Source organism: Saccostrea echinata, unplaced genomic scaffold, assembly GCF_033153115.1.
Source record: "Saccostrea echinata isolate AGI-Se365-2 ecotype Australia unplaced genomic scaffold, CSIRO_AGI_Sech_v1 ptg000009l, whole genome shotgun sequence".
Classification (NCBI taxonomy): domain Eukaryota; kingdom Metazoa; phylum Mollusca; class Bivalvia; order Ostreida; family Ostreidae; genus Saccostrea; species Saccostrea echinata.
The window spans coordinates 744,965-759,941 of NW_026889758.1; the positions used below are offsets into that span (position 1 = coordinate 744,965).

The 14,977-nt window shown below is 36.1% G+C and overlaps 1 protein-coding gene across 4 annotated transcripts in view; it reads right to left on the reverse strand.

Annotated features, from left to right (window-relative positions):
* Positions 1-6,161: 6,161 nt before the first annotated feature.
* LOC133181556 (acetylcholine receptor subunit beta-like 1) overlaps positions 6,162-14,977 on the reverse strand; it is a 33,771-nt gene continuing 24,955 nt past the window's right edge. The window contains exons 3-6 of one of the 4 annotated variants that reach the window (XM_061316042.1): positions 14,709-14,753; positions 12,133-12,242; positions 6,673-7,711; positions 6,162-6,498 (exon numbers count right to left, since the gene is read on the reverse strand). In XM_061316042.1, the coding sequence (XP_061172026.1) occupies positions 6,325-6,498; positions 6,673-7,711; positions 12,133-12,242; positions 14,709-14,753 (1,368 nt within the window). In that variant the 3' untranslated portion in view covers positions 6,162-6,324. Of the gene's footprint in view, positions 6,499-6,672; positions 7,712-8,310; positions 8,612-8,820; positions 9,779-9,865; positions 10,615-10,791; positions 11,771-12,132; positions 12,243-14,708; positions 14,754-14,977 lie in introns of those variants that run through there. The other 3 variants (XM_061316040.1, XM_061316041.1, XM_061316043.1) reach the window with 3 other exon arrangements.

Below are 14,977 nucleotides of genomic sequence, written 5' to 3' on the forward strand. Positions count from 1 at the left end.
AAGGTCACAATGAGGATTTGAGTTACAAGGAGAAAAATAGTAATCAAGTTCAAAGGCCTTGCTTCAAGGGTTGCATAACCATTGCATTGATTACTAATAATAATAACTGAAATATAAAACAAAAGAAAACAAAACAAAGCACAAAAAACAAGATGTGTTTGTGAAACACTGATGCCTCCATATGGCAGCTTATGGCGAAGGTTAAAGTTTCTCAAATGCAAGTCAAACTCCAGGTCAAGAGATCAAAAATGTTGGTATCCAAAAAAAGGTCTTGTTTCGAGGAATATACCTGTGAAATTTGAAAGCCCTAGCACCAACTGTTCAAAAGTTATGGCGAAGGTTAAAGTTATTTAAAAAGTAAGTAAAACGTCAAGGTCAAGGTCAAATGGGCCCCAAGGGAAGGTCTTGTCACAAGTGATACACGTTTGTGAAATGTGAAAGCCCTAGAACATGTTATGGCCAAGGTTAAAGGTTTTTAAATGAAGGTCAAACTCCAAGGTCAAGGTCAATGCCAAAATTGTTGGTATCCAAAGGAAAGTCTTGTCCCAGTGAATGCACATGTAAAGTGTGTAAGCCGTAGCACCAAATGTTTAAAAGTTATGGCCAAGATTTAAGTTTTTCAAACGTAGGTCAAACTCCAAGGTCAAAGGGTCAAAGTTGTTGGTATTTAAAGGAAGGTCTTGTCACAAGGATTACATATGAGAAGTATAAAAGCCCTTGCTCCAACCCTTCAAAAGTTATGGCCAAGGTTAAAGTTTTTCAAAAGTAGGCCAAACTCCTAGGTCCTGATCAAAGGATCAAAGTGATTGGTATCCAAAGGAAGGTCTTGTCACAAGGAATAGGCATTTAAATATGAAAGCCCTTGAACCAACTGTTCAAAAGTTATGGCCAAGGTTTTAGTTTTTCAAAAGTAGGTGAAACTCAAAGGTCAAGGTCAAAAGGTCAAAGTTGTTGGTATCCAAAGGAAGGTCTTGTCACAAGAAATACACATGTGAAGTTTGAAACCCCAAACACCAACTGTTCAAAACTTATGGCCAAGGTTAAAGTCTCACAAAATTTTGCAAAAGTGGGTCAAACTCCAAGGTCAAGGTCAAAAGGTCAAATGTGATGGTACCCAAAAAAGGTCTTGTCACAAGGAGCACACATGTGAAATATGAAAGTCATAGCTCCAACCAATCAAAAGTTATGAGCAAGGTTAATGTTTTTGCGGACAAACAGACAGACACACAGAATCTTCGATACGGGGGCATAAAATTAAAATAAATAATAAAAACAAAACAAAAACAATGATTGTTTTATAATTTGATTCAGTGGTGAAGTGATTTGTTCTTTTTTGGTTGTTAAGGTCTTCTGAAATCTTAACAAAACGAAGAGAGAGCTGGGATTTCATTGGACATCACGAAAAAACATAACAAAACAAAGAGAGAGCTGGGATTTCATTGGACATCACAATAAACATAACAAAACGAAGAGAGACCTGGGATTTCATTGGACATCACGAAAAAACATAACAAAACGAAGAGAGAGCTGGGATTTCATTGGACATCACAAACAAACATAACAAAACGAAGAGAGACCTGGGATTTCATTGGACATCACGAAAAAACGTAATCAATCGTACCAATCTGGAAGTTTGGTTCTTAGTAGATCAAATATTATAATCACCTGGACAAATGCTGGTATATATATATATATATATATATATATATATATATATATATATATATATATATATATATATATATATATATATATATATATATATATGTATGTATGTATGTATTTATGTATCAGCTAATCAGAAGTAAGGAATCATTTAATCATAAAATGAAATATTTCTCTACAAAAAAAGAAAGATAAAAGAAACAGAAAAGGAAATGAAACGGACAAGAAATTTTCATTTTTAATCCAAATAGACCTTCCTTGTTGTAATGTCATGTCACAAAAGTAAGCGTTTCCTCCACTGTAGTTGTTAGACAAAAAATCTGTACAATCCTTGATCTTCTTTAAAGGACTGTTGATCAATCATGACTTATACCGGGTATCAAGTCATAAGTTACATCTTAGTCATAAATTACATCTAACTCAGTGTAAAGTCTTTATTTGACCAGACGGAATTTTATTCTAAAAGTAAAACTAAAATGATTGCGACCCCAAGACACCCTCGGTCATGGATCTCGAGGACTTTTATAAAATTTTCAATCGATAATAGAAATAAAAAAATAATAATGGTAGTATTCTCAACATTTATTGTGTTTTTTGATTCGCTGAGAGATCTTGTTCGTACAGAGTATTTTGATTCACTTAAGTTGTGCTTGTTTCTCTTTTGTCAGTTGATTGATGATCAATCTTATCACAACACGTTAATGCCAGTCTTTTATGCAGACATATGCTGAATGGCACGAGTATGAGATTCTGTCAAAACATGTCTTCGTGATCAGATCGTCAGTTCCGCGCCCAATTCCTGGAGGAATGATAACAAATTTGTTTGGACAATGCAATCAGGCGAAGAAAAGGTCGATTGGCTTCTATTGTTACACGAGGCACCCAGGGAACGCGCCGTACAAGTGACGTCTATAATTGGGTGCTACATGGTCTCCCATTCAGTCAAAGAAAAAAGTTGGTTCTTTGGAGGCTTCATAATACTCCATAATAGGCTTCTTTATCTCGTCTCGTATATATATATATATATATTTAAACTATCTGATGCTTATAAATTTAATCAATCAAATTTTTTACTAACTTCCGAGTAAGGAGTCAATCAGTATTACCTTGAACAAAAAACAGTTAAAGACAGATTAAACCTGCTGTCTACATAGAAAAGTTCTGGCTAAAGATACCTCAACTATGACATATCGGTTAAGAAGAATTTACTTGGCTTTGGATTGTGTCTTATATAGTCTAATATCTGGATTTCAAAACTGCGTTCGCATGGATAATACTTACAAGTGAAATGGCAAGCCTTTAAATAAGGAGCTCTCCGTTTTTCACGAATTTCACTCAATACGAAACATAGGAAAAAATATGCATATTTTAAAAAATCAATTCAAGAAAAAAACCTGAAAGAAGGGGGGGGGGGGGTTTCGATCTTGTTACGGTCATTTTGAAAGTGGAAACTGTATCTTAAAGTAAACGCTCTTTCCCATCTTGTAAATTCTAAAGAAAATATTCAATTTTCAGCCTACATAATTTTGAAATATTTACAGTAAGATTCTGACAGTGCAAAATAAGAAGATCATAAAGCGCTCAGTATTGAGTTATTTTACAGCTAAACATCAAAATCAATCCAATTGAGAGCATTAATTTTTATAAAGAATATCATGTTTAACTCGTACGAAATTTCAGATTTGCAAAATACCTCCGGGTTAAGCTTTCTTGCTGGACACCTGTTTTTCCCCGATATCAAATTCCTGCAAAACCAGCTTTCGTTTGTTTGTTTTCATTGTTTTTGATTCCCCCCTCTGATACGTCTTACGGTTGCGAGGCTTTATCTGTACATGTACTAGAAATCATTATGCATCTCACGGACCATGTTGTATTATTATTACTAGATGCTTAATCTGATAATCAGCTGATAAAGTTAATTCTCAATCTCACAGAGTCATCTAAATCTCACAGACTCACCTCGAAGCGAACGCCTCATATATAGCTGTAATACCTGTCACACACAAAAATTTGTTTGAGTGTTAGATGACCTGACATCTAATTTACTCCTTTAGTTCTACGAGTATATTACTTACATTAATTATAAATTAACTTTTGTCCAACAGAAGTTAGCGTATACGTACATTTATTTGCCAAGCATGTTCCGGTCTGACTTTAGTACCCTATAAAGTGTTTAGTGTAAAAAAGAGAAAAGTTTCAATAGATTTATTTTTAAGATATGTTTCTATATATGAGCGAAAGAATTCTTTGTAATTGTTTTCATTTTCATTACTTTCTTATGAAGTGTATCTGTATAATCTATTCGTTTATGAATTAAAATTGCTCCAAGATTTTGACATCTATCTAGGGAAAAAAAGTCGAGGAGTCAGTATTCTTCTGGGCTCACTGGTATACTTGTACAGAGATCTGCTCCTAACTCATTGTTCAATTGTTTCATTCACACAAGCAATTCGCTAAGTTAGAACAGAGTCCTCTTTCTGTCATAGCTGTTGGTTTAAGGGACCTTTAGCCTCAGCAATTCCAGAGGTGGGATCAGGTGACTAGGAGGAAAAAGCATCCCCTGTTGACAGGTCACACCCGCCGTGAGCCCTATGTATTGATCAGGTAGGCGAACATCCGTAGTTAAATTTAGTATAAAAACAAAGGCCTGACAATTGGTATGAAACACGCCAGCGAAAATACCACCCAACGATAGGTTATAATTGTTAACAAGTCATTACGAGTATAACGACCACAGAATTTACAAAATGCTGACTTTAAACGAGGTTGTTGAAATCCCTTTAAAATCAACTTATCTGTCAATAGCCTGTCTCGGTTTAGAAACTTACCGTACTCAGGGCATGCTCTCGAGTACGTTGGGAGACGTAAACACCATATGCAGTTGATAGCGGAATATTACTACATAAATAAGGAAGTTGACGATTGAAAATCTGAAGTCATCTCGTTTGTCATACAGTTTAGTTGTTAGTTGGCCCTTATCGTCTATAGTCAGTAAAACATCCAAATATGAAACAGATGTGGCAGACTCTGTGGTGTCTTTTATTTCAAGTTCATTTGGATATATCGAGTCGACATGGAAGTAACTATTGTTAATTGACAAAACGTCGTCAACATATCTGAATGTCGAGTTGAAGGCGACTGCAAATGTTTTCTTCTTATCATGTAGAAGTTTTTGAATAAATTCTGCTTCATAGGAATATAAAAAGAAGTCGGTTAATATTGCGCATTGGATATTATTATGGCCATTCTTTTCACACTGAATTGTCTACGTATTTTTCCGTTATTTCCCGATCATGACAATAAGCACACGGCGGGTCTGTCCGGTAGACAGGGGATGCTTACTCTTCCCTGGCACCTGATCCCACCTCTGCTCTCAGAGGTCCGTGTTGGCTCCGCTCATAATTTGTATTATTTAGATAGACATTTGAGGCTGATCACTCTTCGTTAGCTTCACATTTCATCAACAGTTTGAATGCTTGATTTCTAGGAGTAAAGACCTTCAGAATTTTTGAAGATTTCCTAAATATTGGTGGTTTTGGGCACACCCCTTTGGGAGATAGAGTCCATGAAATTCACATTCCCCCCCCCCCCCTTTACCCATAGATAATATGTACAAAAATTAGTTTAGCCAACTAAGAAATGCTGGAAATGCTTAAAAGGTTATGACCGAGGGAAACACACCTTAAACGACAACGGACGAAAACATATTGCAATGTGTTTGGTGTTTCTTTTTTAGTATCTGTTTACGGACAACGGTTTGTGTTTTTATATTTTATAAGTTTTAAATATCTGTGTGATATACCGGTATTACCTTAAGAATAGCTAGGATTCAGTCTGTATGCTTTTGTTGCACTATTTACTGAGTAAACCGTACTATAATTTATTTTGTACTTTGTTGTCCTATTTGATGTGCTTATATTAATGAATCTGGAGTTTAATTGTTTAACATTTTACTTGAAAATTAAAAAGATATAGATAGTTGTTGTGACAAAGGCTGTTGTTCCTTTCAACTTGCGGTATTGTAAAGATATTGTGTTACTTTAACTATTTTTTTTTGTCTTTCAATATTGCACACATTTTTTTTTGTTTTCATTAGTATCCATCTACCTTAAACAATAAGCAGTGATTTAGCATGCAGCAGTACCACAGAGGTTCTCAAGCAGCATCCATTACCCATAGAGCCCTCAGAGCTGCATAAATATTGATCATAAATGATTAAAATTTGCATTTCCTCATAAGGAAGAAATTATTTTCCAAATTCTGAGAAGCAAAACTGCATTATATCAAGATACGTGTATATTTATGCAGCCTTGAGTGCAAATATAATGGTTTAGCAAGAGTTTCTAGAATAATAAACATTACTAGCACTAAGATACCCGATATGCATGTGCGTAAGTAAAAATGGATTATTTATTGATAGCTTTTTCCTAACTAAAAACCGAGAAAAGCAACATTAAATATAAAAATTACAAAAGTGTGTAACAAATTAAAACATCAAAATCACATGACATAAAAAACGTCAAGTAAATATATAATACACAGAAAAAACCCATCTGATATGTCTATAAATAATCAATGGACACAATTAAACAAACTTTTGACAGCTATTGCCGCCCCATCACCACATGTTCAAACAACACAAAGTCATCTCAGGACAGGTCACTTCATATACTTCCCCATTAGTTTCCTGATAATTTCATCTTGGTCTACATATTGCAGTATATATGGTGCCTGCATCAGGATACCAATACTTCCAAATATGGTAACAGTCAAAAATACAATGAGAAGAAGACGGTCCAACACACTGGCCACGAACTTCCAGTCATCCAACACCTAGAATATATATTATTTTACTTCTAAAAACAAATAGCTAAATGTTAAAATTAGAATTAAATTAAAATCTGCATGGATAATTGTGTGACTTTTTGTCTTATCCGTGTATGTTTTAATCATTGCCAAGAGTACTTTTAACTTCCCATTACTATTCAAGAAGACGACCAGACTTACCGTATCATACTCGTCCTCGGCCTTTAAGTGTTCGGTAATGAATTTCAGAGCTTCGGTTGCTTCCCTTAGTTCAGGGGTCATCTTAAAAGGTTTATTTTGTGACGCATTGTCGACCAGATGATTGACAGTTTGACGTGTTAAACCTAAAAGAGGGGAGCCTTCTGGAATGTTTCTGTTGTTATGACGACGGCATTCTGGGCGGTGCATCTCGGTCAATTCCTGGTAGTTAGGTGGGTACGCGGAAAAGTTGTTTGATTTCATTACGTTGTTTTGATTAATTACAATCCCTTCATGTTGCTCCTCCTTTAGAGGTTTCTGCCACCTCTGCATGTGATTGGGCCGCGTCATCAGCAGCAAGCGGGGCAGGTAATTCAGAAAAACCACTCGAATCCAGTTGGGCATTTGGTGTGTTCTGGGAGTCCTGAAATTCTTGTTGATCACAAACACTGTTAGGCAAATTGCAAGAATGTTCATGATGAAAGTAAACAGTAAGTAATGCGCAATCAGAGGGATCTGCAGGGATGGCGGTAAAATTTTGGAAATAAGCAACAAAAACACAACCAACGCCAGCAAAATAGAAATGCAAAGCGTTATTTTCTCACATGCGTCAGCTGGAAGCAAAAACACACAGACACTGACGAACGATATTAATATACATGGAATAATTAGGTTAACTGTATAGAATAGAGTTTTCCTGCGGAGGTGAAATTCAAATATCACCATTGCTTTGTTCAGATTTGAACCCGGATCTATTTCTGTAGTTATCCGTCCAGGACCAGCAATAATATCCCAAGAGCCACTCTTAAGATAATCCGTGAAATCCAAACTGTTCATATTATTGTAAAAGGTAAAGTTAAGCTGTTTGTCCGTGAAAGTCCAGGAACCGAACTTCATCTCACAAATTTGTTGGTCAAAAGGAAAGAACTGGACATCAATTGTGCAGGAGCTTTTGTAAATGGCCGGCGGAATCCAGTAAACCAGACTATCGTAGGAGAGAAGGATGTTTGATTCGTATGACACTTCGTACTTCCCATCCGCACTGAGGTGAAATAAAAGAAAAACATAACAAGTGATTATATCACTAACATAACAAGTGATCATGTCACTAACATAACGAGTGATTGCGTTTCTATAGAGTAAGTGACTACGTCATGAACAATTGATAATGAATGGCACTACATTTTTTTTGTATTGATAAAGCCACCACGATGCACCTAGGAAAATTAAAACGTTATTATCTCTGCAAAAGACAGATAAAATATTAGAAGCGTCATGCAACAACACATCAGAACATGCAGTATACCAACACCAGAAACACGGTTCGACAGTATATTCTATACCAGTAATAGAAAAAAGCTACCACCAGCTACTAGGCATAGTAGTAACAGAACATGCCACCATCAGCCACACGATTTTACAATACTCTTTAGCCGTTACAGAACATGCCACTATTGTGAAAAAATGAAAACTTAAAAGAATGTTTTCCTCTGTTGACTTAACCGTTTGAAATGACATCTATCTGTTTCCTCTAAGAATGGAATATCAGATTTTGAATTGAAAATGTGGCGATTGATCCCATAAATCCTACAAACAATAGACATTCAGAACAGGGCAAAACACTGAAGAAAAACAGGAACAAAGCTCAAATAAATCTTTTATTAAATTATTTTAAAATATTGATTTGGAACAAAGGCTGCATTATTTTAAGCCTGTATCAGCAGGGCGCATTTTGATATATCAGGTCTGGAGCGACATTGCCTGCCTTGTTCACTTTGTATTTATCCATAATCTTGCTCAATAATTCGTCTTGATCAATATTTTCTAAAATATATGGTGCTTGCATCAATATCCCTACTGTCCCACATACAGTAACAATGAGAAAAATGTAGAGAAGCATTCGATCAACGACACTGGCCATGTATTTCCAGTCATCTGTGACCTGTAAATAAAATATAATTATAGAAAAAGACCTAAAAAAATGTACTGCTACGGTACACACAGTAACATTATACAAATTCTGTATGCTGCAGCACTGTGGATTTTAACCCTTCATAGCAATACCTCGACATTAGTATGAATATATATTAATCATTAAAACTAACTTGTAACACGGATTGTACTCAGACAGAAGAAATATTAAAAACACACCGAGCCATATCTGTCCTCCCACTTCAGGTGCTCCGTGATAAATCCAATGGCTTCCGTGGCTTCTATTAACTCGGGACTCATTGGAGTGTACTCTATTTCTGTTGCTTCTGAAATGTTGTGCAGTTGACAGTTCCTTGAATGCTTGTTGCACATTTCGTGATCAACGTGTCTTTTCACATCATTTTCCAGACACTCCACAGAATGCACCCTTAAGGGACTTTTCCATCGTCTGTCATGATTGGGGCGCGTCATAAAAAGAAATTTGGGTAAGTATTTTAAGAAGACTATTCGAACCCACTCTGGCATTCGGTGTGTTCGAGGAGTTCGGTAGTTCCGGTTTATGATGAAAACTGTGGAACCAATAGCAATAATATTCATGATAAAAGTAAACAACAGATACTTAGCTATCAGTGGGATGGTCTTTGATGGCGGTAATAGTTTAGAAATCAGGAGCAGAAACACCACCAGAGCCAACAAAATAGAAATAATCAGTGTTATTTTCTCACCAGCATCTGCTGGCAACATAAACACACATATACTAACGAAAGAAATTAGCATACAGGGGATAATCAAGTTCACCGTGTAGAACAGGGTTTTCCTACGGATGATAAATTTAGCGATATACATGCTGATCCGCCTCTTTGTTTCAGGGTCGGTACAGATTACTATTCTTGCTGGACAGTCTACAATATCCCATGTTCCACTCTTTAAATAATCTGTCATGTCTAGTCCGTAGAACTTATAATAAGTAAAGTTTAGCTGGTCCGCCTCAAACGTCCAAGAACCGAATTTCATTTCACATTCCTGCTCATCAAAAGGGAAATACTCCACGTTGATGTCACAGGAACTTTTATATATAGCTGGGGGGACTTGATAGATGTTCGCAGATCCTTCGGAACCCTCCGGCTGCATTAACACTACATTTGATTCATAAGTAACCTCATATTTACCATCAGCGCTAAAAGATCAAAGGTACAAAAATATTATATCAAGAGCAATGAAAGCTATTATTATAATAGAGATAAAATGTAAATAAAGCAAGATCTGACAATTTTTAAAAATATTTATTCCATAAACAATCACATATACCAAGGGATACGATGATTATTATTTCAATACAGACAAAGTAAAATTAAAAGAAAAATAAAATGGAAATTCACAGATGGATACCTGATAATAATAAGAAAATATGTTTCTAGGATGTGGCTAAAACGCACCACTTTTAATATATGAAGAACTTCTGAAAAACAGGCATTTCATTGCTAGGAAGACGTCACAATATTCTACTCGTAGCAGCTATATGAATACGAGTGTCTATATATACATATATTCTTAAGAAAAATCGAAAAAAAAATATTCAGGGCTTTATACAGGTATCATCAACATTTTACTGGAAGACATATTCACAGTGTGCATAAACCAAATGTCATCATCATCAAAAGTGTAAGACTAATAAAAAATACAATAGACATCTACAAAAATACCCGCTAATGCATAGAAAAACGGTTATTCTAAAAATAAATGAAAAATCAGTAGTGCTTTTGCAACTTCTCTGTCATAAAAATATAAATAGGGCGCATATTGTCAACTGTTGGAGTGTTCGATTTGTTCATCGACAGGAAGTCAATTAAGGGAAGACATGAGTTTGTCGATGATGGCATCCTGATCGACGACGGAGAAAATGTTCGGGGCTTGGAGGAAAATGCCCATGGTGCCCCCGACAGTCACCAGGAGGAAGATGACCAGAAGCAGACGATCAATGACACTGGCTACATACTTCCAGTCATCAATGATCTACAAACCAAAAAGGAATAGATAAACAAACCCAAGGACTTCATACAGTTTCGTACAGTTTTGTTTTGCCCATTTAGACTATCTTAAAATTTCATAACTATTATAAAATCTCAGTTTACTAGTAACCTAATGGATTAAAAATAAATGATCTTTTGTGTTGGATAACCCTTTACTTACAGTGTCATAGTGGTCGTGCTTCAATGTGTGCTGTCGGATAAACTTTAACGCATCTGAGGCTCTCTTGAAATCCTCACTGAACACTTCAATAGATGACATTGTCTCGTTGTTCCCTGGAATGATATGGCTGTCTGCTTCCGCAAAGTGTGTATCATTAATATCTGGATGATTTCTCTCAATTTCAGGCATCCTATACAAAGCAGCATCAGGGGTGCCTGTTCTTGACTCTTTCACTATGTCTTTCAGTTGTCGCCCTTTCCATCGGGTTTCGTGTCCTGGTCTCTTCATGAAAAGGAATTTCGGGAGGTAGTAAAGAAAGACCACTCGAATCCATCCGGGCATGGAGTGAGTCCGAGGAGTCCTGTGGTTCTTATTCAACACAAACACGGTACAACAGATGGCTATGATGGTCATAATAAAGTTGAAGAGAAGGTACTTAGCGATCAGAGGAATTGTCAAAGCAGGAGGCAAAATCTTGGAAATCAGTAGAAGAAACACAACCAGAGCGAGAAGAATGGATATACACATTGTGATCTTTTCTCCACCGTCACTAGGTAACGCGAACGTACAGACGCTTGAAAAGGAAATCAACACACAGGGTACAATTAGGTTTACAATATAGAACAAGGTCTTTCTTCTGACAACAAATTTAACAATGTACAAATCTCGGATTTCACCAGATACTGGATCTTTTTGCTCCTGAATCCAGGCCGGACTGTCGATGATATCCCATGTCCCACTGCGCAAATAGTCAGAAAAATCCAGAGTCCTTCTGTTCAAGTAATATGTGAAGAAGAGTTGGTTTTTCAGAAACGTCCAAGACCCGAACTTCATTTCGCATTCCTGTTGATCAAACGGGAAGTACTTGACGTCGATATCACATGAGGACCGGTAAATGGCAGGTGGAATCCAATAGATCAAACCATCATAATTCATCACCACATTAGACTCGTAGCTCACCTGGTACTTCCCGTCAGCGCTAGTAAAATAAAAAACGCGCTGCACATGATACTTCAACATTACCGCGGCTTTTTTTTTTATTTTCGTTTGTGTGTTTATGGGATTTTTATTCCCTTTGTCCGGCACAAAAAAGATGTTTCTTAGATGAGCGACACATAAAAAATACACATATAATGAGGTGTTTACAAAAACACAAAGAATCGAAGAAAAAAAAAAATTGAACAGGTACAGCTAGATACAGAAATTATACATTGTAATTGAATATGTAGAGCTGTAGTTGCTTTAATAAGGTACTTTTTAAAGAGATAGAGGTTTAAAAGTCAGAAGTTCCACAATATCTATTCAAACAGGAAATTAAACAAGGACAGCAATAACACTCACTTATTGAACAAGACGATGTCCGGTCTCCAAGCCTTAGAGTGATTAATTCGAATCGTCTTAATTCCGCCATATTTGTCTGGGTTCCACGTGAGCTGATAGTCGTACCAGTACTGTAAATAAGGAACATGAAAGTAAATAGAATGTTCCTAGGTAAGCTAAAGGATTGTTGGATATACTCATCACATATATGGCTTACCCTGCTCTTACTGACAGACGAAGCTTAAACACGCACACACACACACAAAACGAAACAAACCAAGCAAGCAAAACAAACTGAAGAAAAAGAGGACTGTGGACCACAGTGCTCACCTGAGTCACCTTAGCCCTGAAGAACTTTAAAGATTTTGTTCCTGACAATCTAATTCCTGAGACTTTGACTTATCTAAACTTAAAGATTTTGTTCCTGACAATCTAATTCCTGAGACTTTGACTTATCTAAACTTAAAGATTTTGTTCCTGTCAGTCTAATTCCTGAGACTTTGACTTATCTAAACTTTAAGATTTTGTTCCTGTCAGTCTGATTCCTGAGACTTTGACTTATCTAAACTTGAATCCACACAATTAAAATAAGCTGAACATCAATTTGACCAACATGCTTTTGTTGTTCTGGAGATGAGTTCTTATATATATACATTTTAGACCCCCCCCCCTTTTTCCCCTACCTTTAACACACGATCGATATGATTTAGTGTATCCTTGTTACTCTTATAGAAGAATTTAAGAAAAATAAAATCCTATCCATTTTCATGTAAAACTTTGAATCCCTGTTTCAGCCCCATGCTAGCTTCCTTGTCCATGATTTGAACAAATTACATTCAGGATGCTTGCATAGTAATAACACAATTACTTGTGGTCCTATTGTACAGAAAAGATGATTTTAAATATATGTATACTTTTTTACATTTCATGTAGATATTTAATTCTTTACTGTGCCCCAGTGCTATCACAAGGAATTTTATTTGAATAATTCAAAGACACCACCGACCCCTTATAAATATTCATATGTTGAACTTTTATCCCCAGCTGTTGCACATCCTAGCCTCAGGGATTATGATTTGAACAAACTTGAATTTGCACAACCAGGGAATGCTTAAATACAGTGTATCAATATGACTAATTATGACCCTTTCTTTCTTGAAAAAATGATATTAAATAGATATATGTATTCCATATTAAGTTTGATTTCCTACTGTGGCTCCACCTTAGCCTATGAGACCATAATTGGAACAAACCTAATTCTACAAATAAGGAGAGGGAAGATAATTGATATGACTGTGGATTTTCTGTTCTTGAGGTTTTTAAAGTTTTCTCCATCATGTGACTACTGTACAACGGTCATTTTCTGCGGTTTCCATTTTTGAGAGAAATTTTTGTCACATTTTTGAGGAAAGGACAAATCCGCAAAACTCACAATTGCTGAATATTCTTAAAATAGTCTGTAATGAAATATGAAGATAATGAATAGTATTTAAACCCAAAGTCCATTAAAACAATACAAATTGGGAGCAGAGCAAACACGGATCTCCAAAAACAGAGGTGGGATCAGGTGCCAAGGAGGAGTGAGCTTCCCTCAAATTCGTAAATGTTGCACGGCAGGGTAGTTTTTCGCCTAATTCTATGTTATGATAGCTTACTTTTCCATTATAAAAAAAGTTATATCTACTGATGTATAATATATGTAAAACCATTCACAACTATAAAGATAGTAGAGCTTAGTTTCACTCCTAGTTCACTGTAAACAATGTCAACATTCATTGAATCGTCAAGTACATCAAACGTAGCAGACCGTTCACTTAGCTCAGTCGGTAGAGCGCTCGCTCCGTGATCGGGAGGTCGTGAGTTCGAATCTCGGCCGCGACAGACCTAAGTCGATAAAAAATGGGTAGCAACTGTTCCTTCGCCATGCGCTCGGCACTTTGAAGTGAAAGTTGCAGGTCCTTCGGATGAGACCTTAAAAACCGAGGCCCCGTGTCAGGGCAGGCGTTGGCACGATAAAGATCCCTCACTGCTCAATGGCCCTCAGTGCCGAGTAAAGGTCAAAATTTGAAGCCCTTCACCGGTATATGTTGACGTCTCTATATGAGTGAAAAATTCTCGAATAGGACGTAAAACAACAAACAATCAATCAATCAATCAAACGTAGCAGTAATCTTCCAAATCCTCATTATCCGGTAGTCATATCCCATTAATGATTAGAGCGGTATTAATGCAATCACAGAAATTAGAAACTCAGAAATTTATTTGAAACCTTGCAGGCAAGCCACAGAAAATACCCGTCATGCATTTATAATTATAAAAATTTGCCCTCCCCTCCCCGTTGCCGATTCCTCCTACTGCCTTGATTTGAAGAAACACATCTTTACTATATACTGTAGAAGTAGAATACATTGTGGGAGGTTTAATTTTCACTATTTTCACGATCAAAGGCTTGTCTGCGAACATTAAGATATCTTAAATATTGTCGACATGGTTAGGGTTAATAAGAAGTTCAGTATCCCGAAATTAAAACCACCGTGAAATGTTCCAACACAGGAGATTGTAAAATATTAATAGAGAGTTAATAGAGAGTTACTTACCATCTGTAGCCAGACATTTGTTTTCATAATTTGATTCTTTTCATCCTAAAAAAATATTGAATTGTAAAATTAATAACTTTCTTCATCAAATAGGGGTAAAAAAAATTCTAAATATAAGTTTTGACACACAGTGCATTTCAATTCAGAATTTCTTTTAGACGATTTCATATAAAATTAATAAGATATCCCTTTACAGTGAAGAAATACAGTCCTTGGTACGTTAGAAATATAAACGCGGTTGCTTGAATTAAAATTAGGGCCGAGGAACC